Source organism: Lentinula edodes (assembly GCF_021015755.1).
Source record: "Lentinula edodes strain Le(Bin) 0899 ss11 chromosome Unknown C8R40scaffold_44, whole genome shotgun sequence".
In the NCBI taxonomy this organism is placed as follows: Eukaryota; Fungi; Basidiomycota; class Agaricomycetes; order Agaricales; family Omphalotaceae; genus Lentinula; species Lentinula edodes.
Window position 1 is genome coordinate 15,732 of NW_025764350.1, and position 25,090 is coordinate 40,821.

The following is a 25,090-nucleotide window of genomic DNA, read 5'->3' on the forward strand; positions in this document are numbered from 1 at the left end:
GCACTTTGCACTTGCCAGGAAATTTGTGCTTTTGCTACTGAGTTTCACCATCGGAAAACTTCGTCCCTCCTTCCTGAAATCTCATTTGGGCTCGCGATGTGACTAAGGTTCTACTATCCAGTGGGCAATCTCAACTTTGGTCGATGAAGGATCCGCATTTTGAGCTTCAGGTTGTGATTTCAAAGAACTCGGAGTAGGGGCTTCCGGGTTCAATTAACCCCATCTCTTTAAGAAGAGAAGATTGATCCAGACAGAGTCAAAAAGATGTTCTGCCAGTGAGAGACCCATAATGAGGAAGATAGGTCGTGGGTGGAATACGACGTACTATCTGGACAGAAAAATTTCGATCTTTGGCTAAGCTTCCGCAATTCCTCAAATGTTGGCACCAATGCTGTTCATGTGCATTGAATAATGGATGCGCAGAAACTGAGAGTGATAGCGAAAGATTCTCTGAAGACGCGCAACCGGGTAAAACAAAACTGAATAAGCATTGATCGTTCATTCAATATACAGCACAACAGAGCACATCGTGCACTAATGCAGCACAGCAAGCCCCGCACGTCGCCCTATCTAAATCCAGCCTACAGGCTCTGGACCCTGCGCTTGAAACTCCACGACGGACGCGATTTTTCCTACTGCTCTCCACTAAAGAGTAGAAGATAAGTTATGTGAAGGCAAAGCAAACTCAAAGACGAGCACCGACCTCTCTGATGTCCCTTTCTTGAGGATGAATGGAAAAATGATCTCATTCGCCGAATTATAGATTTTGCCTTGGACCCTAGAGTCGCCGCCCGGACGAACACCAATGACCACCGTGGCAGTACAAGTGCCTCCGCAGATCTCTAAACCTCCAAATGAAACTTGGACCGTAATTTGTCCAGAATTAGCTTTGGGGGCGTAGTATTCACATTCGCCCACAGGGAGTGTAGCCTCCAGTTTTCCCGTGACGCCCAGTGCTTCGCCCACTTTTTTGTCACCAAAAAACTTTCTGACTCCGTTCTGGATGTTTTGTTGGATTCCTGAACCTTGTGGGACTGGGAATTTCTTCCCTACTGGGAGATCCCACGCGAGAGCAACGTGAACCGGTAAAGCTTTCGCATCCTGAGCTTGTGAAGAACCGGGAGTAGCACCTTCCAGGTTCGATTCCATCTATTCAAGATGAGGTTAAGTAAAATTTAACTACCCTGACAGGCCACTTACAGGTCTAGGTGCTGCAAACGCGATGGAGGAAAGACCGAGGAAAAAGAGAGATATGATTGAGAGACGCATGGTGATGAGGATACTAGTCGTGGGTGCAATTGTTGGGGTGAGTAGGTCGAACAGTAGAGGTTTGATCTTTGGCCAGCAAAGATTTTAGCGAAGAGGGTCTCAACCTGTCTTAACCGGTAAGTGAGAGAAATCAACGATGAGCTTGATCCCGCTTATAGGGCACGTCTTTCGGAATTTCCCGAACATCGACGGTGGCAAGTAATAGTAAGTAATACGCGCAAAAGCTGCCATACGATGTGAATCAGATCTTGCCCTGGATGCGCTCTGATATGATCAGCTATAATCGCCCTTTTATTGAGGCCAGATGCGAGTTTCTAAGTAACATGTTATCAGATGTTATCTCACCTTGCTATCCTTGCTCACTTTTCCAACATCCATAACTTCAAGCGCTTCCTAGGTAACTGTTTGTCAATAGTGTCAGTACATATTTCTTCAACCACAACGTATTTTGAAGCAGTGCAGCGAGCACATCTATTCTGTTCGCCTCTTACTGACAAGCTTCGAGCCTTCGTCAATACATCACGACGGACCAGTTTGATCCTGCTCCGCGTCACTGAAAGAGATGGGAAGAGCAGTTTAGTAAAGACAGACTAGACTCAATGATAAGTACCCACTACAAAAACTGGGTGGACAAATTCTGCCTTGGACCACTAGGGTTGTCACCAATATGTAACCACCTCAGCAATACAAGAGCCTTGTCCGCAGATCCCCTCTAAAACCTCCAAAAGAACATTGGACCATCCTGCCACCGTAAATCCGTTTTCCAAACCTGGAATTGTCGTCGTAGTAGCCCTTGTCAGGAAATCTGTGCTTTTGCTACTGAGCTTCTACTCCCCGGCGGGCAAATCTCAACTTTGGTCGATTGAGCATCCGCATTTTGAGCTTCAGATTGTGAGCGAGTTTCGAAAGAACTGGAAGTAGGACCTTCCAGCGAAAGATACTTGAAAACGCGGAACCGGGGAAAACAAAATCGAGTAAGCGTTGATTATTCATTCGATATACACCACAACGTGCACTAATGCAGCACAGCAAGCCCCGCACGTCGCTCTATCCAATCCAGCCGACAGGCTTCGAACCCTGCGCTTGAAATTCCACGACGGACCAAATTTTTCCTACTCCTCTCCACTAAAGAGTATAAGTTAAGTGAAGGCAAAGCAAACTCAAAAACGAGCACCGACCTCTCTGATGCCTTTTTCTCAGGGGTGACTGGAAAAATGAGTTTCGTCGCCGAATTATAGATTCTGCCTTGGACCTTCAGAACGCCGCCCGAACCAACACCAATGACCACCTTGGCAGTACAAGCGCCTCCGCAGATCTCTAAACCTCTAAACGAAACTTGGACCGTCTGGCTCTTAAGAACCATTGATCCAAAATTAGCTTTGGGGGCGTAGTATTCACATCTGTTCACAGGGAATGTTGGCACCAATTTTTCCGTGACGCCCAGTGCTTTTCCTACTTTTTCGTCATTAAAAAATGTTGTGACTCCCTTCTGGATGTTTTGTTGGGTTCGTTGATCTCGTGGGACTCGGGTTGTCCTCCCTTCTGGGCGAACCCAGGTGATGTCAAGTTTAGTTGATGAAACTTCCGCATTCTGAGCTTGCGAGATCGTTTCAGAAGAACTGGGAGTAACACCTTCCGAGTTCGATTCCATCTGTTCAAGAAGAGGTCAGTTGATGTTTATCGAAAAGAAAATACCAATACTTGACAAACTACTCACAGGTCGAGGTGCCGCAAATGCGATGGAAGCAAGACCGAGGAAAAAGAGAGATATGGTTGAGAAACGCATAATGATGATGATGAAGATAGTCGCGGGTTTTGTCGTTGGTGCAAATGGTGGGGCTAAGTGATGTAGGTCGGACAGTAGAGCTTTGATCTTTGACCAGCAAAGATTTTAGCGAGGAGGGTCTTAACCGGTAAGTGAAAGAAATGAACGATGAGCTTGATCCCACTTATAGGGCACGTCTTCCGGAATATGCTTGCACCGACGGTGGCAAGTGATGCGCGCGAAAGCTGTCATACGATGTGAATCAGATCTTGTCCTGCGCTCTGATATGATCAGCGTATGATTGCCCTTTTGTTGAGACAAGATGCGAGTTTCTATCTGTTTCTAAGTACATAACATGTTATCTCACCCTGCTATCTTTTTATCTTTGTGCGTTCCGACGCATCTCCTACAAGGCAGTCAGGTGATCCTGTTTCGGTGTAACCTCTTCGGAGTCTTCCCTAAGCTTTTCCACTTGCTTACATGATTGTTCCTTGTTTCAAAAGGTCCCCTCTGCTCTGTAATTGTCATACCTTTATAAACTGATGCTGTTTCTATCCTACATCTTACACAAACTTCCCTAGTGCCACAAGTCTCATCCTTCTATAATCTTTGCTCAATGTCTACGTCCCAAATTGGGTATATATGTTGATGTGTATTTAATGGTTCACAGTGTTTACGTGTTTGTTGCAAGAAAAAGCACTTAGCGCTGAAAGAAACTTGGAATGACTGGGCCAAAGAACAGTTTAAGAAAGCATTTGCATTGACCATAAGCACACACGGATGGAAGAGAACTTGAAGCGAGATTCCTCTATAGCACAGCAACTGCACGCCATAAGACTGCATAAAGCCGAAAGATAGTAGAAAGGTATTCGGAAGGAAGGCATGTATCGCACAGCACCAGGGGATCGAAAACGCATCTTATCACCAGTAAATATCAACCCAATCCTCTCTCCCTATCATCGATCAACCTATCCCGAACCTTCGCCAAAATCTTCCCCAACTCATTGACACCTCGCCCTTCTCCACCACCATCACCCCAAAAAGTATCATGTTCGTCCCGATACACAATTTCCCTCCCTTTTTGCCCATCAATCCCTTCAATCAACAGGTTCCTCAACTCCGCGTGTTGGCGGAACTTGAGCTCGAGCACCATCTCCATCTCATCGAGGAAGATTGCTCCCCAATCTGGACGGACGTAGGCCGTGTTGGCTGCGGACAGGGGGTAGACGTCGTTCAGGTTGACGCATAGGCGGATTTGGTTGGCGATGGTTGGGTGGGCAGGGAGATATTTGAGGGCTTCGTGTAGATGGGTGGCGGTTGGGTAGATGTTGTTGTTGTGTAATACTCGGTGGGGGGAATGGGGGAAGAAACCTTGATAGGTTGGCGAGTATTGGGTGAAAATGAGTGGTGGGTGATATACATGCCGTACAGGTGATTCGGGAGGGAAATTAGGTTGCTGTTGTTGTTGTTGTGGGCCTGCGGAAGGTGCACGAGGAGGAGCGGTCATTACCGGGAAGGGGGCATTGATCTGTGATGGACCAGCAGCAGGGGCAGCACTTGGTCCAGGCATTACCAAGAACGGCGGATTACCTCCTGGTTGCTCTTCAAGTACTGGGGGAGGAGGAATTACACCATCCGTAGCTGTCGCATTTACTTCTGCGCCAGGAAGCGTTGTAGGCAGGTACCTATCCTCTGATGGAGGAACATGTCTGAAGGCACCCTGCGTAGACGGTGTCTCACCATTGACTCGTTCAACAGGCACAGGAAACGGGACTAGCCTAACGTCACCCAGACGTACACGGTCTCTGGCGACGTCCTGAGGCTGTATTTCAGACAAAGTTTGCTTCCTGCCACGAGTTCCAGTCAGTGTCCTAAACAAACCGCCACCTTTGGAGTTTTTACGTCCGAAAAGTCCAGTTCTTGTCCGCTGAGGGTTTAAATCAGAAGGGACACTCTGCCCGGGTTGTTGTACTTGATTCCGTTGGTATCCGTACAATGCAGTGAAGAGATCGGTGCCGCGAGGAATGTTTAGTACGGCTTTATATGCCTCTGAATCGAATAGGTCACGAGGAGGTTCAGGGAGCGGGTTACCGGAAGGAGACCATAATGGACGGTCAAAAGCAGATGGACGGGTAGGGTCTACGGGAGGCGGAGGAGGAGGTATATTTTGAGGATGAAGAGGTTCAGAGTGTCGCCGTCGATGCTGTGAAACGGATGGTGGATGTGCGGAGCCTGCAACAGAAGGTACTACAACTGGCGGAGCGGATTCGTCTTCTTCTTCTTCTTCATCGTCGTCATCTGGAGGTGGAACTGTAGGGTGATATGGAGTTTGTGCACGACCTCTTGGAGGAACAGGAATTTGCGGTTCTGCAGGAAAATTGGCGAGTCTGTCACCACCGTTTGCCATCGGGGTAAACAGGTTGTCGGGCTGAGTGGCTGCGCGTGATTCGGCGACAGTAGGAACAGGCATAGACATAACGGGTCTATCAGTAGCTGACGCCGCTTGAGGTACATAAGCTGGAATTACTTATATTAGTCTTGGGAAGAGAGAGGAAAATGAAGGAACGCGCACGTCGAGTGGTTTCGCTCGCAGTAGGTCTTCTTCGCCTTGTTTTTCTTCTTTTGGTTGGGGGTTGAGGTACATAAGGATATGGTACAACGAGGTGTTGATTGGGCGCATGATATGAGGGATATGCAGGATATGCAGGAGGATAATAAGCACCCGGATGAAAACTACCAGGAGGAGGCAGTGGATAAGGTTGCCCTTGACGCTTGGAGCGTGAATTCGTTTGTCCCATTATACACTGGCTTCAAATCTTGAAAAATATCTTAGTCCTCTTCAACAATAAATTATGAACATTGCTCACCTGGAACTATGGCTTCAACGAGGTAGAAAAACCAATCTTGGAATTGGAAAGTAGGCCAGTTGTCCGCTATTTGGAGTGAATCTGAATCCTTCTGAACACGAGTCCAAGAACGTGTTGCCCACCAAACGATTGGCGGACTCTACTGTATTCTTCTCGTTAGCATTTCAACCTTCGCGCATGACATAGTCGTACATTTCACTTCCAAATCGCTTGTTACGATTGGCTCAGCTGCGGGCTTTTTGGTTCATTCAAATATCTTGTCCTGGTGATTCCTCAATGGGGAAGGTAGAAGCCGAAGATGTTTGTCGGTAACGAGGCTGCGCTGTGGACTATCCACGAAGGTCAATATCGAAACAGTCTTTAAATTTACTGATACATAACCAACATCTCATTGTTAAGCGCTTAATCTTTCGGTCCGATACCGTTCAAGCCAAGATTTCACCAAATCACTCAAATATACTGCTACAACAGTACTACTCTTATTCAGGTGTACACGCTATGAAAATTGCGAGTAAATACAGGAGAACGGCCCGAGCTTCAAGCTTCTACCCAACGACGTGTAACATTATAATAATCTGGTATCTTCCAACTTTCACTCTCAGGTATGTGTTTCTCCTGTGCCATATCCTTGGAAAGCGCTAAAACTTGTAATTGAACAACATCTTTTCGAAGCACATACAGAACACACGGACCTTTGCTTTCGGCAGGGTAAATGAGCTTTCCATTGGCATCCTCGATTCTCCCTTTACCGTCTATGAGATTCAGATCTCCACGACATTTACCATGTGTCTTATCCTCGAACTCGAAGCTGACGATCTTGTAATGATCTCCCAACACTTGTATCGTTGGGCAAAGTTGACCTAGTTTCGGGTTGGGCAGGATTTTCTTCGCTTCCGTTGTGGTGAGAAACTGCGTCGTATGTTGTTTGATCATGTTCTGCTCCTGGTTTGACGCCGGTCTACCTCCATTGTTAACATAGGTAATCAGAATCTCCTTCGATTCAGCTGTTTCCTTGTTGGCTGCGTTCGCAGTGAAGGGCCAAAACCGCTTCCCCAAGTTCGCATTCTCCTGACCATGGATGGGGGAAGCGCCCCGGCCTACATCACGACCCTAAACGAGAAGGAGAAAATATTTCAGTCACCCGGGGTGATATGTGCAATCAGTGCCGCTTCTACGAGGCTCAACTCACCACAGGTCGAGTCGCTGGCCCATCAGGATTTCCAGGAGCCGTAGAACCAGAGTGCCTGAAGTATATTCAAGTCAACGCCAACAAAAGTCGAAGCACAGAATGAATACCAACCTAGAAGAACTCTGCGAGCTTTGTTTCCTGGGTGGATGAACCTCATTGCCGTTTGCTTTCCGAATCTTCCCATTACGGGTTTTGATATCAAGAAAACCAGTACAGTAACCGCCACATATCTTCTTATCCTCGAAAGTAAACGTGACAACCTGCGCAGGCTTCCCACCGGGAGGAACCTCCGTTTTCAGTTCGTCGAACCGTGAGCATGCACTAGGGAAATTGGGCTTTACGTTGGGCACGACTACTTTGAGAAACGCAGTCACAGCTGACTGGACTAGAGGCTGCTGCTCGGACTTCAGTGATATACCTCTGCCTTTGGGGCGAAAGAGTATCTTAGTTCCATCCTCCGTTTCAGCCTTATCGGCGGTAGTAGAAGATGGGTTCGGACTCTTCTTTTCTCGAGTATAAATCGGGGATGCACCTCGTCCGAGGAGAGCAGGATTCTGATCGGGGGCTACTCCATGAGCAAAAGCCACACTGCGAGCTTGGGCATTCGGTTGGCCAACGTTCACCTGGCAGCAACAAGCACAATCAAATCATTGCTCAACCGATTCATATCCTGTCATACGAAGATTTTTTTCCAAGAATATAATAGTCACTTACAGGTCGAGGTGCCGCCCATGCAATGGAAGCTAGTTCAAATAAGAGAAAGGTGGTTGAGATACGCATGATGAGGATTTGTCGTCGTCAGTGGGTCGTTTCAGCGGTCGCGATTCGATAGTAGTCGGTGGCAGATATAGATGCAGTAGGCAGCAGTCGGAGGGCTTGGGTCTTTGCCAGCAAAGATTTAGCCAAGGTACACTTGAGAGGGGACTCAACCAGTAAGCTGAGGAATTTGAGCTTGACGACCCATTTTATATCGCATACACCGTCGGTAGATTCAGGTGATCATTAACACCGACGGAAGGACACTCCGAGCGCGCTCAAGTTTAAGTCTGAGTTCATGTAGCAAAGCACAGCAATGATTTGTAGCTTGAACATTGTGAACGCATGAATTTCCGACAGAAGACCAGATTTACATAGAGAAAAGCAATGTTGATCCAACTACTGACGAACTATTTGTGCAGGTACAACACAGTCATCGCTGAAGTAACACTCCCGATTTACTCGTATTTCGAATGGGATTATCCTTGATAGAGTCCGGCTTTGGGCCAGGGAATGCTTGGAAAGAGAGAAGGTGACCCAAGTCAGCACAGAGTTCCTGCCTAATGGCCATTTGAGACACCGACCTCTTGTTCGCCATCTTTGCTTTCCGTAACATCGCTTCCGACGCCGCTCGTGAATATATCAATTTACCTGCTTCGTTAAAGACTTTGCCACCATTGGTCGAAAGGTTCAGGGATCCTCTGCAAAGAGATAATTCTCTTTTTCCACATTTCGGGTGCGCGAATTGGAAGTTTATGATCTGATGGGTTTGGCCTCCGGCACCGACATTTTGCACTGCGTAACGTTCTGGCAAGTCCATTGGAATGTGGATGGCGGGGAGCTCTGGCGGCCTGGGATTTGGACTAAGGAATAGATCCAATTGGTATTGAGCAATGCCCCGTTCGTAATCGCTCAATGCTCTTCCTCCTCCTGTACAGGACACAACAGCTGCCAATCCATCGCCTTTGTCTTTGTCCGCGGCTAAATCTTTCTGTGAATTATGTTTCTTCTTTCCCTTGTCCTTCTTCTTTCCCTTCTTCTTTTTCTTCTTCTCAGCGGTAACCTGGTCGGACGATGAAGGATTGGGACCGGCGGCAGCACGAGCAGCGAGGGCTTCTGTTTCGTGAAGCTTCAATGCCTCCGTATGTCCTATTTCACGAGTTTCGGCGTTCATCTAGCCGAAAAGGAGAATTAGCACTTGGGCTATATCGTGCCGCTCCATGAAAGGAGGCAATCGACGAATATCTGAATGATGGTTACTCACAGGTCGAGGTGCCGCACATACGACAGTGGCTAGTCCGAAGATAATGAAGGTCAATGAGAGACGCATAATGAATACGGTCGTGAAATTTTCGTGCAAGTGTTCGTTGAAGGTGGCAACGAAAGAGAGTTGGCAGTAAGCGGTACTTGTAGAAGGGACTAATCTTTGCCAGCAAAGAATAGCGAGTGCGAAAACCAGATTCAACCAGTAAGCTCAGGGGATCAGCAATTTATACTCAAAATAATGAAAAAAAACAGACCACAATGCATCAATGATGGAAAAGTGCGGCTAAATGCGCCAATTTTCAAGGAATATCAGTATGTAGGCTGTGCCCTGCTGTGCCAGCTCTCATCTGGAAGCAATGACATCCAAACCTACCTCTTGCCTTCGTATAAGCTAAGGGACCCAATTTATAGGAAAGCAAACAAGAAACAGGCGACTACATCAATGATGGAAGGAAGGAAGAAAGGTATATTAAACGGCATGGTCCAAGATCTGAACACCGCACAGTCCCCGGGACGTGAGGGGCAGGACTTCGACGAGCTCGCACCTGGCTCAGGAGCCGTTGCTGAACTGGCTGGAAATGAGGCTATTTTGCTAATTTCCTATTGGAGAACGCTGGGCTGTGCCAGCTCTTGGTGCAAGTACTGTGCGGTATTTATCTAGAAGCAATTGTGATCCTGCCTCTCCTTCATATAATGATAGTGGTAATTGGTGACATTTGGTGTGGCCAGGTGTCGCAACTGTTAAAGGTTATGTGTGGGGGTGTACACTGCTGTTAGTCCTCATGAAGTGAAGGGAAACATTTAAAAAAATTACGAGTCCGAAATGTAATGAGGAATCGTCCTATAGTGGGCTTGAGCGTGGGAACCTTCCTTTTATATTTTTCACATCACGACTTCTGTTACTACGTTACTTTACTAGTGTACCCCTGCGGGGCCCTACACCTTGCTTGTTCAAGTGCTCCGATTAAAAATAATAACTCTTTTCAAATATTGGTGGAATAAAACAAGAATGATGCAGTTAGCAGCAATGAACCACAATCAGGCATATCTGTGCTTATTTACATTTAGAATCTGTTATAAAGTTCCAGAGCTGTTGAAGCTCGCTATCGTACAACATCTTTAGGTCTGTTGAATACCCTAATCGGATAAAGTGCAAAATAAGGTAGCAAAGGGAACACTCGTTCAGCAGTTGAAGCTCTTGGTAGTACAACACGGTTAGGTCTGTTGAAGGATGTAAGCGGATGAAGGGAGAAGTAATGTTGTGTGAGATATGTAAGATTGGGATAAAAAGCAAAAGAAGGTAGTAAACTGGAAACACATTCAGCTGTTGAAGCTCATGATTGTACAACACGGTTGGGTCAGTTGAAGGCCCTAAACGGATGAAGGGTCAAGTAACATAGCGAGAGTATCCGTAACTCAATACCAAGACAGCTGCAAATGTGTTTGAAAACGCTGCGGACTGTTCGACTAGATTTACAGTCGCTGGGTAAGCCAGGTGTGCAAACATTACTTTATGAAACTTTGAAATGCTCTCCTTGGGTAAGTTGATTATTTTACTCTAGCGAAGTTGTTGGATCAAATGCAACGGGCTGCAACGGGGGTCCAGCAATTATCCATCTGCGTTGGACGTAGACCCTTGTGGAGGGACAAGAGGCCATTGCAACGGCTATTGGACAATGACGGTTTTCTGTTTCAGGACTTGCGAGAGTTGACCATCGATGACAGGAGTAACATTGCGAACATAACACAATTCATTCAACGCCACGTCGCCATCACCGGACTGTCACGAAGCGGCAGAGGCGGAGTGACTAACGGAGCGGGAAAGCGGAGCGACTAAGCAGAACGGTGAGGCGGAGCAACTGGACAAGGCAACAAGGCGGAGCGACTAAGCAGAACGGCGGCAGGCTGGTCCCAGATAATGACAGAGATATATTGAGTATCGTAGTCATAGGTAATAATAAGTAAGCACATACCTGGTCCCAGATAATGACAGAGAGGTCAAGATAAGGGACCAGGCTGTGGAGGGTTGGCTATATATACATAATCCGGTCTGCGAGAAACAACAATGTAATACTGTACAGTTTAGGAACAAGGAAGGTGGCGGAAGCCAATAGAAGGAGAAGATGGGTCAGGTGGATCAGTAATCGATGGATCAGTAATCGATGGGGGTTTGACAGTGATGGGATGATGTATCGTACAAGTAAAGGCGTCGAGACGGTGAGAAAAGGAAAATGATAGGGGCTGCGTACTTTATGACATTACCCCCCTCCTTATGACCATTGCCCTCGATGGTCAAGGCTTTGCCGCTGTTGGGTGTTTTTTATGAAAGGCCCGAACAATTTTTGGTGCTCGACTGAGGTTGGCTGCGGGTTCCCAAGAGTTGTGCCCTGCGTCGTAACCTTTCCACTTAACCAAATATTCCAACTTCTTCCATCGAACCCGGCTGTCTAAGATCTCCTCTACTTCGTATTCCGGTTCGTCTTCATCCTCTAAGTATACCGGCTCTGGTGGTGTTGGTATTTCGCCATTAATGGAGTTACCTTTCCAGGGGTATAGTTTATCGACATGGAAGACGGGATGGAGGCGATCTAGGGATAGGGGGAGGTCGAGGCGGTAGTCTAAAGGGCCAATTTTCTCCAGAATGCGATAAGGGCCAAGCTGTCGATCTCCTAACTTTTCACTGGAAAGTTGAAGGTTAATGTCCTCCGCACTGAGCCAGACTAGGTCTCCAACTTTAAATTGATGAGCTTTCCGCTTCCCGCGTTCGTATCCCTCCTTCTGTTGTTTCTTTCCTAGGTGTAAGGCAGCTCCGGCATCTTGTCGCGCTTCTCGGAGAATCCGTATACGGTCATCCACAGCTGGAATACCGCTGCGTTGGCCCACTGGGATATTGAACAGGGGAAGATAGCCGTAGGTTAGCTCGAACGGGGACATGCCTAGCGCAGAATGAGTCCGAGAGTTAATCACAAACTCCGCCATGGGAAGGTGCTCTGCCCAGTCATCTTGTCGTCGTCCTACATAGAGGCGGATGTATTTCTCTACTTCCTGGTTCGCTCGTTCGGTTTGGCCATTAGACTGAGGATGGTATCCGGAGGTTAGATCTGATTTAATTCCTAGCCTAGCGAGAAGGGATCGCATGAGTTTAGCTGCAAACTGGGGTCCGCGGTCGGATTTAAAGTGAAGAGGAAGACCATGGAGACGGAAGATCTCTCGGTAGTAAATATCGGCAACGCCTTCGGCTGTGATGGAGCTGGTGCAAGGAATGGCGTGAATTTGTTTTCCATACAGGTCTGTGCAAACCAAGACAGCATCGTAGCCTTGGGAGTTAGGTAGCTGTGTTATCAGGTCAACCCCTACCTCTTCCCATAGACCGGATGGTACATCTAATGGTTGAGTTACGGCCCGTGGGTGTCGCTGGATCTTCTTACGGGCACAAACCTCGCATCCCTCAACATATTTTTCCACAAAAGAGCGCAACGTAGGCCACCAGAAATGGGTACTGACCAAGTCGAGTGTCCCATGTAGTCCGGGGTGTCCTGCAGTTGGATTGTCGTGGCATTGACGGAGTACCTCAGTGCGTAGGTCGTCGTTTGCTGGTACATATACTCGACCTCGGTAGTAGACCAACCCATTGTCTTCTTCCCATTCGGCTATCCCATTGGCCAAGCGCTGTAGTCCGTGCTCTTTGACTGTTTTGAGACCCTCCAATACCTGTGCCTCCCGTTCTGAGGCTTTCCGGATACGATCCTCTAAGGGGTTCTGTAGGATCGAAGCTGCAATTTTTACGAAGTGGCCAGGTTTAAGGACTGTCTGTTGTCGGTTGTCATCGCTGTCCGATACATGATGAACTGCCATGCGGGAGAGAGCATCAGCTTGGGTGTTTACTCTGCCAGGGCGGTGGATCATATGAAAGTCAAACCGTGACAGATAGAGGGCCCATCGGGCTTGTCGGCGGGTGAGGTCTTGTGCAGTGCGCCAGAATTCGAGGTTCGAATGGTCCGTAATGATGTCGAATGGTTGAGGGAGTCCTTCTAGAAAGTTCCTCCAATCCTTCAGTGCTTCAATGATAGCAAGCATTTCTCGATCGTAGATTTCGTAGTTCCGTTCCGCTGGCTGCATGGATGCCGATCTGAAGGCTACCGGATGCCATTGGCCATCGTCTTGCTTCTGCATAAGGGCGCCTCCCGTGGCAAAGCCTGATGCGTCTACCTCGATTCGAGTAGGCCTGTCTGGTGTCCATAGAGCAAGGATCGGTGCGGAGATGAAGGCTTCTCGAAGGGTATCAAATGCTTTCTGTCGAGTGTCGGTCCAGGTAAAGCTGATGTCTTTCTTCGTCAGGTCATTCAGAGGTCGTGCTATTTTGGCAAAATTCCGGATAAAGCGTCGGTAGAAGTTTGCAAATCCCAAGAACCCTCGTAGTTCCCGAAGATTAGTAGGGACTGGCCAGTCGCGAACAGCCACTACTTTTACCGGATCCATTCTCACCTCCCCTTCTGAGATGATGAGTCCGAGGTATTCAATCTGTTGTTGTTCAAATTCGCATTTTTCTGGTCGTAGGTAGAGGTCGTGCTTTTCTAACCGGGTTAATACTTCCCGTACCATTCGTCGGTGTTCCTCGAGATCGTTACTGAAGATAAGGATGTCATCTAGGTAGACTGCCACCTTGCCGGCTGCAATGAGATCAGCAAATATAGCATTCATAAGTGCTTGGAACGTGGCAGGGGAATTTGTGAGACCAAAGAACATGACCTTAGGCTCAAACAAGCCTCGGGTTGTTGCGAACGCGCCTTTCCATTCATGCCCCTTCTTAATCCGTATGTTATTGTAACCCCAGCGGACATCAAACTTCGTGAAGTATTTGGCTCCCTGAAGTCGGCTAATGATGTCAGCAACTAATGGGAGAGGGTATCGGTTCTTCACAGTGTACTCGTTCAGTTTCCGGTAGTCTTGTACGAAACGGAGTTTCCCATCCTTCTTCTTTACAAAGAAGACCGGTGATGAGATTGGTGATTTTGAGGGAACGATATAGCCTTTCCGTAGGTTTTCTTCTAGGAAACGATCCAACTCCTCCTGCTCGTTTAGGGACATGGGATAAATCTTGGTACGCATGGTTGCCGGTGCTCCAGGTACGAGATCAATCGCATGGTCCCAAGGTTGGTGGGCAGGTAATCGTTCGGAGGCGGATTCTGAGAAAACCTTCTTGAAATCACGATACTGCTCAGGGATCATTTCTTCGAAGGTTTTAACGGGTTTGTCTCGGTTGGCTTCCTCTGCTAGCTGCTGGGAGTAAGTGAATCCTGCGGCGCACCAGACTTCCTCCGTCTGTTCCTCTAGAATTCCTGCTTTTACCCATGCCCGGCGAGTTTTATGATTGGCTCGAATTCGGTGTATTGGTGGTTCTTCCACCGCTGTTGATTCACTCGGTTCAAGGGTCGCTTCTAGTGGCACCTCAATGTGGGGGTTTTCTGCGGGAGGTTCCAGTTCCGGGAGTTCGAGGATCGGGGTTTCTGTGTGAGTGGCGGCTAGATGAGAGTACAAGATCTCCTCGTCTGGGACTTCTTCTATCGTTACTCGAGGAGGCTTTACTGAAAGTCGTCCTTTCTCCCAATCAATCTCCGGATTTACCTTCCGTAGCCAGGGGAGTCCAAGGATGATGTCTTCACCTCCTAGGTTGGTGATCAGAAAGTCCATCCATCGCTCTTGATTATCCACTGTGAGTGCTAGACGTGCAAAATGGGTTATCCGTCCAGCTCGGTTAGGTGTTCCATCGATATTAAAAACGTCGATTGGTTTATGGAGGGGTGCACATCTTACATGGTTCCGGGTGACAAAGTCTTGGTTTAAAAACAGGGCGGTAGCTCCACAGTCTACCATGGCTGCAGTTGTTATACTGTGATTCCTTCCTCTTAGTCTCGCATGAATTCGGAAATGTGAGGAAGTAGAGTTTAATTCCCGGATCGACGATATTGTACATGATGGGTGCGAGTCATACGAGGAAGTAGCGAACATAACAAACTGATTACGGGGTACTCTCGGTGCAGCCGAAGCGGGTACCCTCTTTAAAAACCCTGTTGAAAGCCAGAGGACGAGGAGGACATAGCGTTAGCACGATCAAGTAATTCCCTTATTTGACCAATCTGATTGGAAAAGTCCTGGTTAGGGGGGCTCGGAGTAGCAGTTACGGGTGCAGGAGCAGGTGTTGGGGTCGAGGACGCGATTTGGACGGATTCGTTTGGGAATAGGGAGAATGGCGCGGGTCCTGTAGCGGATATCTGTTGGCGTCGAGGTTGCTGGCGTCGGCCTCGGTCTCGTCCGAGTCCCATGAATTTGTCTTGGCAGACTGCTTCCAGATGTCCTCGACGTCCACAGTAGCGGCAGGTGGTTTCTCGGTGTGGGCAGTTTTGCTTGACATGACCTTGGGCACCGCAGCCGAAGCATCGTCCTCGCATGCGAGCTAGGAATGCTTCCCTAGTATTCCCATTACTGGTGTGGGTTGCATCAATGTCCATAGCGTGGGGGTCAGCAGGGGTAGTATGAGCGGTATGCGTGGGGGGGTATCCAGAGTTCCGGCCAGTCATGGTGGGATCGTGCAGGTAGACATCCACCGATATGGCCCGTTTGATTGCCTCCTTCAGAGTCGGAGCAATTCCTTGGGCAATGTTTACGGTGATGAGGTGTTGTCGGATCTCTGGGAGTAATGCAGTGAAGAAACGTTCCCGCAAGTCAATATCAGACATTTCAGTCCGATCTCCGATATCCTTGAACTTCTGAGCGAATTCCGCAACTGTCTGTCCTTTACTTTGCCTGAGATTCTTGATCTCGCTACGGGCTTCCATACCTGGGTCCATTGGTTCAAACCGTTGGCTAAATTCCTTCAGAAACGCCTCCCAATTTCCTCCGAAAGGGGGATTTTCCGCATTGAAATGTAGCAGATGGGGAGTTGCCCAATCTCCGGCACTTTCTGTGAAGAAGCCCAAGGCGGACTTGATGAGTTTTACTTGGCTTTTGGCGAGATCCGGTTGTTCTGACGCCCAATTCTGGAACTGAGCCATGAAGCGACGGGCTTCAGCGCCATCTTTACCCTTGAAAACCTCGGGTTTGTTCATGCTTGACTTAGAGGATGAGCGTTCCTCCATAGCTGTAGCAAGGTTAGCTACTTGTCTGATGAGCTGAGCCATGAGATCCTCCGCAGAGGTGTTTGGGGCAGGCGGGATAGGAGTCGACATGATGGGAGTAGGCAATCGGGGCTGGGGAATCGGCAGGAAGGTTATATTGCTCACAGTGAGTGGCTCTCGGATTGAGTTCGAAAGGGCGTTGGGGCAAGGTTGAGACTGGCAATCGCGCCAAGTATCGTCGTTGTTATGGGCGTGAGCTTGGTCTCTGGGGTCAAGTGCGTGCGGGAGTGCGGAGCAGTCTATACTGGCAACAGGTGTTTCAGAGTCGGGCAGAACTGGGGAAGACGTGGTGTCTATAGACCCTGCAAGGACAACCTTATCGGTAGGCTGTCAGTGCAGTAATGGATCTTGACCTAATGTCACGAAGCGGCAGAGGCGGAGTGACTAACGGAGCGGGAAAGCGGAGCGACTAAGCAGAACGGTGAGGCGGAGCAACTGGACAAGGCAACAAGGCGGAGCGACTAAGCAGAACGGCGGCAGGCTGGTCCCAGATAATGACAGAGATATATTGAGTATCGTAGTCATAGGTAATAATAAGTAAGCACATACCTGGTCCCAGATAATGACAGAGAGGTCAAGATAAGGGACCAGGCTGTGGAGGGTTGGCTATATATACATAATCCGGTCTGCGAGAAACAACAATGTAATACTGTACAGTTTAGGAACAAGGAAGGTGGCGGAAGCCAATAGAAGGAGAAGATGGGTCAGGTGGATCAGTAATCGATGGATCAGTAATCGATGGGGGTTTGACAGTGATGGGATGATGTATCGTACAAGTAAAGGCGTCGAGACGGTGAGAAAAGGAAAATGATAGGGGCTGCGTACTTTATGACACGGACTGGATTACAGGTCCCATAGAACGGGAGGAAGAGCTGCGTTAGACTTCAACGAGCTTCCCGCACTAGACCATTTTTCAGGATCAATTGTGCACAACTGGTTGTTGCTGGAAAGCAACAACGAACAGATCCAGACGATGACCTTGATAGATGACGAGGTGGCTGAATTTGAATGGACACTGTTCATCAATGTTTTGTCCAAAGTCCGAACTATAACTGCATTGGAGCTTCGAACGCAAGGAGGGCATCGGTATACACAGGCGTTGGAACTTTTGAACGCAGCACCGCAGCTTCAAACGCTCAAGTTTGTCCTGAGAGGAATTTGGTATCAGGAAATCCACGTACGTCAAAAGAACGACTTACGATGTGTACTGATAATATCCGCGATAGGCTAATGATGAAGTGGCTGATATTTTTCTTGAACTATTGACACGACTAGAGAACATTCGAGAGTTACTGATGATGGTGACAGGTCATCCTGACACTATTTCCGATGCAGTGGATTACATGTTGACCAAAGTAGGAGTACCAAGAAGAACACAGATGAGGGTGACTGTTTACGACTCGACTGAGAGGAAGGCAATAGCGAAGTGGGATGGAGTGATTTTAAGAGATAATGTGCGTTTGAAAGGCTTTGTGCAATGCAGGGAATATTTAACGTTAAGGAGATTGGTCAGGTAGCCTCTGTACTAAAGAATATTGATACTGACCGAACTAACATTGTGTGACCAACAATGTTCGTTTTGGTGAGAGAAAGTGTGCAAATAAGATAATGTAACGTGACGCGAAATGATAATCTGAATAAGTTATTTGAGTGTCCTTGTATATATCCCTAGATAATATCATTTGTAGGTGTCAGTATCAATATAGAAAGGTTTTGCCTGGGGGCGAAGCCCCGCGCGGGTGGGCAACACACCGCTAAGCGAGGATCTAAAGCCCGGTAATGAGCTTGCCTCGTTTTTGTGTGAAAGAGAAAGGAAGGAATCTAATGGGCACTCCAACCAACCAATCTAATACACAATATGCGAGTTCACTGCTATCAAATTTATTTAATAGCAAGGGGTAGCGTTGGCAAAGGTTCCGCAAAGCTTTGAGAGCTAAGTACGAAGCTTTGATCAATCAATTTGAATCGTTCTAAGGATTCGATATATTCCTTTGATCAAGGTAGATTTAGCACGATTTGGGCTTTGGTTTGTATCGATTTGGGTATATCAAGAATTGGGGGTTTGAATCAAAGTAAATTAAAACCGAAACACACAGACCCCTACAGAGGGCTAGAACTATGTGCTGGCACAACCACACAGCGTGATTTGCCCTTAAGACCAACGACTGATCCTAAGTTCGAAGAATACCCAACAACTGGATATACTTCTCGCAGTCACAAGGAGCAGAACACAATGTTCCTATACTCACAAGTGCCGGGCCCGAATGGCTGCTAGCGAAGAGGTTTCAGTCTGGCGGGAGTGTGTCTTTCCTTTTTACGGATTAGCACTGCAACGTCGTCCCAAAATCACTTGTATTCCAGATACATCGGATCGCTATTTATACATACAGAATATAGAATCGCACAGTACAATTAATTTAATACAATAAACGTTTGGAACCGCAAGGAAACTTCTACACTCGGTCTGATACCATTTAATTTGAATCTACATGTCCTTATTTGGTCCATAATGGTTCCAAGATTCAAGTATACCTCCAAACATAGGTAGGTACTTCGTTATTCATTTAATTTAATTGTTTTGGAGAATGACTCAAATGGTGTTCAACTGTCATTGCTGTTCAACACTTACTTCGATCATTTGTCACCTCGTCCGGAGGCAAATCAGCTCTCCTCGATTCTAATCCTATCAATCTGATTCGTCTGGATTAAACTAATTGCTTCTCTCTTTCAACAGACACCCATTGTGCCTATACTCTATCAAGGGAGTTACGCATAGTATTCATTTAATGGCATTCTTCAATATTTTCTACGTCAGGACTCTTTGACATTCATTTGATATGTCTCGGAGCCTCGCAGTACTTCGATCATTCTTCTAGTCATTTTCCTCAACCATGCGACTTGATTGGTCTATTAGACTAAATCACAGTCTTTTAGATTAATGCATGATCTCGTTCTAGAAGGAGTATTTGACAATTCCTGAGTTCTAGAAAGTCATTTTGAGTCAATCCTCGGCTCATGGTCACTTGAGTAAGTTCTTCCAAACTCCTGCCAGTGTAAGGTCCAATAAGAATACCCTTGGTATGTCATACGTGAATGGTCATCCTTCGGATGTAGTCCGAGTCTGGTATAATCCTGCTTGACAAACAGGTAGACTGTTATCCGAAGGTAATATCGGGGATGGGTAAACTAACCAACTTGTGGTAGTATGGGTATATGGTCCCTTCAACTTATTAGACTGATTCAGTATTGACTTTGACTGTCAATCTGGGTCTCAATTACAGTCCTCTCGATACAAATCTATACGTGAAAATGTCACAATTCACAGTATAGACGTCTAGCCAAAATTTAGGCATGTCACCGGAGCATCTGAGCTGTAATAAACTTACCAGCTAGACACTAAGAGCAATATAAAGGGTGGGTGGGTGGGTTGACAAAAGATCAGGCTGTAAGAGGTCGGACGGTGAGCGTCGAGGATGAGAACGAACAGGCGCCTAATCGTACTCAATTGCCACTCATTATCTTATCTTAGAATAAGTTATTTGAGTGTCCTCGTATATATCCCTAGATAATATCATTTGTAGGTGTCAGTATCAATATAGAAAGGTTTTGCCTGGGGGCAAAGCCCCGCGCTCCCACCCATATATGAGGAGAGGGCTAGATACCCAAACAGAGCCAAGGCTCCTTCCCAGCACGCTCTGAATAAGGTGAAGCTGTACCCCATTTAGAGCTGAGGCTTTATAATATAGATATAAGTTGACTGTTGAGTATACATGGCATTATGCATCACAAATAAAGACCGGCGAGACTATAACAAACCCATAAGAATGGCATGACACCCAAAAGCATAAAATTGGCATAACACCCGAAATCATAAGGAGGCATAATACCCAAATAATAAAGAGGCATAACACCCAAAATAATAACAGGCATAACACCCAAAATAATAATAGGCATAACACCCTAGAGCATAAAACTCGATGTCCAAAAATAATATAAGGCGGTCTTGCAAATCATTGCGGCAATATTATTCGGCAATATCTTGATTCACTACCTGGGTATTAGTGACACTGGTGTGGTCAGGTGTGATGGTGTTTTCCGACAGTGGTGGCATATCCCCGATCGGAGAACCCTGGTATGGAGGAGATGTGTCTGAGGTTGTGTGGGATTGGAATGGGTAGGAATACCACAATGACCCGCCACGAGCTTTTGCCATAGTATCCTCAAACTCAACTTGACTCTCTACCTTGGTCCATTCCGAGTCATACACACTCTGGATAAAACCTGTGAATTCGAGGTATTGTTCGTTTCTGATTCGGAGTTCCGCTGGCTTCCAGAAGGCGTAGAGTTTGGCTGTATGACATTTGTTAAGGAAGAATGAGAAGTGCTGGATAATGAATTGTGCTCGTGTACCAGCTGGACCTGCTGGGTCGCGACTCATCTCGAATCTCATGTAGTTGTTGACGCACTTGATGAAAAGAATGTAGTCGAGGCCTTCCAGTTGATCATCGTTTGCATATTTGATCCTGAGCATTTTCTTCAGAGCTTCGATGTCGATGAAATAACCACTCTTCCTGGGATCATTTGACTTGAATTTTTTATGCGGAAGTGAGTGGGCGCGGGCGGAAATGAACTGTAGAGCGTCGTTACTGAAGAAAGGGAGAGGGATTGGGGAGACGTGTGCGATTTCGTATAATGCATCGTGGAAACTTGCTTGGAAAGGAATGAGCGGATTCTTCACCACGGGGACCAAAGGTTCAGCCAATCTTCTCTTCTTCTTCTTCTCCTCCTCAGCTTCTCTGCTAGTATTCCTCTCTCTCCCTCTTATCTTTGACCTCCTGAATCTTCCGACTCTTCATCCATTCCAGGATGAAATCCGGAATCAGGTGCTTCAAGGAGTCAAAGCGAATTGGGTTTGTACAAATCTTCTCCCATTCCTCCAGCTGGATGGTGAGTTCTGAAGTGACTGGCGATGGTGACCTGATGTTCTCCGGATCCCTGAGATGCGCTGCTCGCTGTAAGTCGCGACGGATGTTATTTGCGTTGTTCTCTTTGTTGAATGTTAGACGTGTCGTTATGTCCCAAGAAGCGAACATGTTCCGAGCTTCGACACTACTGTGCGTTATATGCACTCTGTCAGGGTTCTGTAAGGTCAGAGGGAGCTGCATGGTTGTATCCGAAAATCATGACAAAAGATGAGGCTGTAAGAGGTCGGATGGTGAGCGTCGAGGGTGAGAACAAGCAGGCACCTAATCGTACTCAATCGCCACTCATTATCTTATCCTATGATAAGCCAACCTGCGGTTGACTTATCTCGGAACAAGCGTGGTAAAATCTTCACGCGCGCTAATCGGGCGGACTGGAGAAGGACCTAAGCAAGCAAGGTCATACTGTATACTAGTGTACCCCTGCGGGGCCCTACACCTTGCTTGTTCAAGCGCTCCAGTTAATAATAATAAGTTTGTTTACATATTGGTGGAATAAAACTATATTGCAAGAATGAAACACAATCCGGCATATTTACATGTAGAATATATTTGTTATCAACTTGTAGCACTGTTGAAGCGCGCTATCGTACAACGCGATTGGGTATGTTGAACACCCTAATTGGATAAAAGGTAAAATATGGTAGAAAAGGAAAGAGTAGTTCAGCTGTTGAAGCTTCCGATAGTACAGCACCGTTGGGAATGTTGAAGGACCTAAACGGATGAAGGGTGAAGTAAGGTAGCGTGATATGTAAATTTTGGATGAAGTGCAAAAGAAGGTAGTAAACGGAAAACACTATCAGCTGTTGAAGCTCATGAATGTACAACACGGTTGGATCAGTTGAACAACCTAAACGGATGAAAGCTAAAGTAACGTAGCGTGAAATCTAAGTAAGCAATCCTGAAATATCCTCCGGAACGGCTCATTTGGCACTTGCTCCTTGGACGTTATCCAGTCTCGGTGTTTTAGCCGATGTCGTGCGGAAAGCGATGTCGTCAGGAATTGTGTGCTTTTTACCCTTTCCGGTCAAATTGACGGACTCTGAGGAAGAGGAGGTGTTTCCGTTGCGATCACCTTAGTTTAGCAGATCAGAGTTATTGTGTTACGATGTGACAGGCAAAAACAAACCACTGTTGCTCGTATCTGATGTTGGTTTATCCTTTGGAGTGTCGTCCAAGTTAGAGCCCTGAGTCAATATGGGCAAGTGGTTTGAGGGATCTGGTTCTTCCCAATCAAAGTTTGGTGTGATGGTCTTGTCTGACAGCAGCGCTAACCCGTAATGTAAGTGAACCTCCCATTGGATACTGAGTTGACAAGTATTTACCGGGTGATATAGGAGTAGGCAATGACATGGCCGTCATGTAATCAGCCTCTTGTAGCAACACCTGTTGGTTGAACGGATTATCGTTTGTAGCGTGCGGCCCTAGAAACGAGCTTTCGAGGGGATTGAACGTCGTGTAAGTTGGATTACGCAACATTAAGTCACTTGGCTGTCCAATGTTTGAGCGAGAGCCGTTACCGTCAAGTGAAATCTAATACATACCGCAACAGTGTTGGGGTAGGGGACGTGTGTTGGTGCTGTTGGCGATACAAAAGGTACTTGTCCGTGGTACGGTGAACGATGAGTTGGTGCATCGGTAGGACCGAGCACGCTTAGCATATCAGACGTGCCGTTAGCGTTGGCTAACAGAAGGGAGGTAGAAGATCACTACTTCGGTACAGCAGATGTTAAGTGACTCACCATGGTGTGCTTGAATGAAAGTATTTGGTGTCGCAGGCGTTGGATTTCCATGGTGCATGGCATAATCTGTTAAACTGTTAAGTGGTAGTCATACAAGCTGATATAAACACACTGCTGTAAGAGTCCCCATTTTGCACAGATGAGATGGGTATCGATGGCAGAGGGTGTCTGGTAGCCCTTGGGGGTGTGATACCCTGGTAGATGGGTTCAACTTGTTCAGGACGAAGCAGAACAATTTGCTTTATATCGGCCGTGAAGCCCCACACTGTGTCACGACCAAATTTCCAACCTCGCAAACTGAATGCGATATCGACAGTGGCGCCACTAAGAACATGAGGGAGCAAGGGTTCCGGCAGTGTAGTTCCAGTATGATCTATTGCATTGAAGTCGGCGACTGCGAGGGCTTGTGACGCCTCGACCCATCGAGGGTCGCTGCGGTCCTTCCCAGGTATAAGATCGGTTAGACGGCCTATGAACAGGTAAGCATGCAATTTAACGACACTCAATAGGTACTAACCGTCACTTTGTTCGCCGTACGCGCGAGGCTAGAAAAAGACAGTCAGTAATGGGACGTGACAGTGAATAGCCACATACTCGAAAGCAAGGTGTTCCGACCTTCATGTGAGTATCAGCGAGGCCACCCCCCTCATTGAACCAGAGGTAACATGTGGGTTCAGACTTGGATCGAGTGAGCACCTTTTGTAGTAGTTTCACTTTAGTCAGTGCTGGCTCCCAATCTTGGGGAAATGCACCCGCACGAGGTCGACCGACTAGCGCTGTGCATCGCATACTTTTGACCCGTAGTTTGTCCGACCCAGCGGGCGAGTTAAGCAGGGCATTCACGCTGCCACTTAAACTGGTAAAGTTACCTTGGTTGGAGAGACGTCCCACGATATGAAGGACCATTGGCATTGGTCTCTCATGTCCAGGCTGCAGTGGGTGAGACCAGACGTACATCGAGTCATTGTAAAAGAAAGAACCCGGCCCTGGAAGTGCGTTGTCGTGCCACCCTAGATAGGTGTTGTTTGCATGGAGCTGTTGAAAATAGCGGTGAAGTTGTTGGTCGTTCATGCTACAAACTGTTAAGTCAAAAATTAATTATGGTGAGAAGAAGTGCTGACTTGGTTACTATTTGCAAGTTGGGGGTTGTGGTTGACTATTATATATTTGTTTTTCCACTTTCATATTTCTGCGAAAGCGGAAGTGCATGATAGAAACTCTTTCCTTAGCTCTTTCCTTAGCCCGCCGGTGGTTGCTATTGGAAAAAGCAAAGTGGACCTTGGCAGAGGAGGTTTCTAATTGGAAGATACCAGTACGAATCACAGATCAAGAGGTACAACACTTGTACCATTTGCAAAGGAGTAGGCTCGATAATGAATCTTGATACAAATATGGAAAACTAACGGAGACCAGCTGATATGACGAATGGAAGCAGAATGATAGCGCAAAGTAGTCGTGATAGGAAGTAGTGATAGGAAGTGCAGAAGCGGGATGGATACGGGAATGTTCCGTACGTTTGCGAAATTTGATAGTTCACCTTTTGTTCGAATTAGTTCACAGGTCGAGCGTGACACGAGAAGGTCTCACCCACTAGGTATTTGCGCTGCGTAATGAGCACCTACAATGATATCGAGCGTATTTGTCAACGAACTACAAAAGCGCGGTTGAAAGCAGCTTGCTCAAACCATGGAATTACTCTGAATAGCGCAGACTTGAGATCGAAGGCCACCATTGTTACAAGATTGCAAAGCATACGGCCCGAGCTGCTCGGGCCTTTAATGCAGACAATACACGGGTTGGATTCCGGGAAACGATCGCTTGCCAGCGTCACCGAAGACTTGGGAGATGGTGTTAACAAGCGGCGAAGAGTTGATGTCAGAAACAACATCGTATGTGGAAAGCCTTTGTTAGTCTGTTTGTGCTGATTAGAGTGTAAAAGGGCGCTGAGGCTGTCATGAACAGCCCTCTGTTTGCAGTACCTTCCGAGGACGTTTGCAGAACGTTAGTATCAGATTATATACAATGCACAGGTAATGCCGCTACGAAACAGTCGGTTTGCTGTGTTTGCACTAGGGAACT

The 25,090-nt window shown here is 47.1% G+C and overlaps 8 protein-coding genes across 8 annotated transcripts; 1 reads left to right on the forward strand and 7 right to left on the reverse strand.

The window, feature by feature from the left end:
• Positions 1-305: 305 nt before the first annotated feature.
• On the reverse strand, positions 306-1,368 carry C8R40DRAFT_638490 (uncharacterized protein). Its single transcript, XM_046235736.1, has 3 exons — positions 1,201-1,368; positions 704-1,149; positions 306-645 (listed from the first exon to the last, which is right to left on the reverse strand). Exons 1-3 carry the CDS (start codon positions 1,267-1,269, stop codon positions 633-635), a joined length of 528 nt encoding a protein of 175 aa, XP_046081560.1. The 5' UTR covers positions 1,270-1,368; the 3' UTR covers positions 306-632.
• A 588-nt stretch (positions 1,369-1,956) lies between these two features.
• Positions 1,957-3,487, reverse strand: C8R40DRAFT_638518 (uncharacterized protein). The gene is made up of 3 exons (XM_046235737.1): positions 2,987-3,487; positions 2,448-2,920; positions 1,957-2,394 (listed from the first exon to the last, which is right to left on the reverse strand). Exons 1-3 carry the CDS (start codon positions 3,053-3,055, stop codon positions 2,382-2,384), a joined length of 555 nt encoding a protein of 184 aa, XP_046081561.1. The 5' UTR covers positions 3,056-3,487; the 3' UTR covers positions 1,957-2,381.
• A 697-nt stretch (positions 3,488-4,184) lies between these two features.
• On the reverse strand, positions 4,185-4,834 carry C8R40DRAFT_1125900 (uncharacterized protein; the record flags this gene model as incomplete). Its single annotated transcript, XM_046229001.1, has 3 exons — positions 4,185-4,436; positions 4,502-4,754; positions 4,813-4,834. A coding segment is annotated over one exon (242 nt), but the record flags the coding sequence as incomplete, so codon positions are not given.
• Positions 4,835-6,438: 1,604 nt separating this feature from the next.
• C8R40DRAFT_1073194 (uncharacterized protein) lies at positions 6,439-7,870 on the reverse strand (the record flags this gene model as incomplete). The annotated part of the gene is made up of 5 exons (XM_046226530.1): positions 6,439-6,545; positions 6,594-7,011; positions 7,091-7,145; positions 7,202-7,713; positions 7,805-7,870. 5 exons carry the CDS (start codon positions 7,868-7,870, stop codon positions 6,439-6,441), a joined length of 1,158 nt encoding a protein of 385 aa, XP_046081563.1.
• A 208-nt stretch (positions 7,871-8,078) lies between these two features.
• Positions 8,079-9,413, reverse strand: C8R40DRAFT_638717 (uncharacterized protein). The gene is made up of 4 exons (XM_046235738.1): positions 9,367-9,413; positions 9,111-9,270; positions 8,431-9,020; positions 8,079-8,362 (listed from the first exon to the last, which is right to left on the reverse strand). The coding sequence occupies exons 2-4, from the start codon at positions 9,174-9,176 to the stop codon at positions 8,326-8,328; spliced, it is 693 nt and encodes a 230-aa protein (XP_046081564.1). The 5' UTR covers positions 9,177-9,270; positions 9,367-9,413; the 3' UTR covers positions 8,079-8,325.
• A 7,847-nt stretch (positions 9,414-17,260) lies between these two features.
• On the forward strand, positions 17,261-17,851 carry C8R40DRAFT_1073196 (uncharacterized protein; the record flags this gene model as incomplete). Its single annotated transcript, XM_046226531.1, has 3 exons — positions 17,261-17,464; positions 17,514-17,741; positions 17,771-17,851. 3 exons carry the CDS (start codon positions 17,261-17,263, stop codon positions 17,849-17,851), a joined length of 513 nt encoding a protein of 170 aa, XP_046081565.1.
• A 2,460-nt stretch (positions 17,852-20,311) lies between these two features.
• C8R40DRAFT_1073197 (uncharacterized protein) lies at positions 20,312-21,452 on the reverse strand (the record flags this gene model as incomplete). Its single annotated transcript, XM_046226532.1, has 2 exons — positions 20,312-21,135; positions 21,206-21,452. 2 exons carry the CDS (start codon positions 21,450-21,452, stop codon positions 20,312-20,314), a joined length of 1,071 nt encoding a protein of 356 aa, XP_046081566.1.
• Positions 21,453-22,192: 740 nt separating this feature from the next.
• Positions 22,193-24,743, reverse strand: C8R40DRAFT_1073198 (uncharacterized protein; the record flags this gene model as incomplete). The annotated part of the gene is made up of 12 exons (XM_046226533.1): positions 22,193-22,344; positions 22,399-22,539; positions 22,595-22,802; positions 22,871-22,953; positions 23,012-23,077; positions 23,124-23,480; positions 23,529-23,556; positions 23,606-24,083; positions 24,141-24,306; positions 24,416-24,548; positions 24,603-24,629; positions 24,663-24,743. The coding sequence occupies 12 exons, from the start codon at positions 24,741-24,743 to the stop codon at positions 22,193-22,195; spliced, it is 1,920 nt and encodes a 639-aa protein (XP_046081567.1).
• Between the last annotated feature and the right edge of the window lie 347 nt (positions 24,744-25,090).

What these genes read in the sequence shown, in the direction of transcription:
- C8R40DRAFT_638490 (XM_046235736.1), bottom strand. Translation starts at nt 1,269, where the DNA reads ATGCGTCTCTCAATCATATCTCTCTTTTTCCTCGGTCTTTCCTCCATC. An exon ending in CGTTTGCAGCACCTAGACCT is followed by an intron (nt 1,150 to 1,200) that starts GTAAGTGGCCTG and finishes CATCTTGAATAG; the next exon opens with ATGGAATCGAACCTGGAAGG.
- C8R40DRAFT_638518 (XM_046235737.1), bottom strand. Translation starts at nt 3,055, where the DNA reads ATGCGTTTCTCAACCATATCTCTCTTTTTCCTCGGTCTTGCTTCCATC. An exon ending in CATTTGCGGCACCTCGACCT is followed by an intron (nt 2,921 to 2,986) that starts GTGAGTAGTTTG and finishes CTTCTTGAACAG; the next exon opens with ATGGAATCGAACTCGGAAGG.
- C8R40DRAFT_638717 (XM_046235738.1), bottom strand. Translation starts at nt 9,176, where the DNA reads ATGCGTCTCTCATTGACCTTCATTATCTTCGGACTAGCCACTGTCGTA. An exon ending in TATGTGCGGCACCTCGACCT is followed by an intron (nt 9,021 to 9,110) that starts GTGAGTAACCAT and finishes CTTTTCGGCTAG; the next exon opens with ATGAACGCCGAAACTCGTGA. An exon ending in GCAAAGATGGCGAACAAGAG is followed by an intron (nt 8,363 to 8,430) that starts GTCGGTGTCTCA and finishes TCTCTTTCCAAG; the next exon opens with CATTCCCTGGCCCAAAGCCG.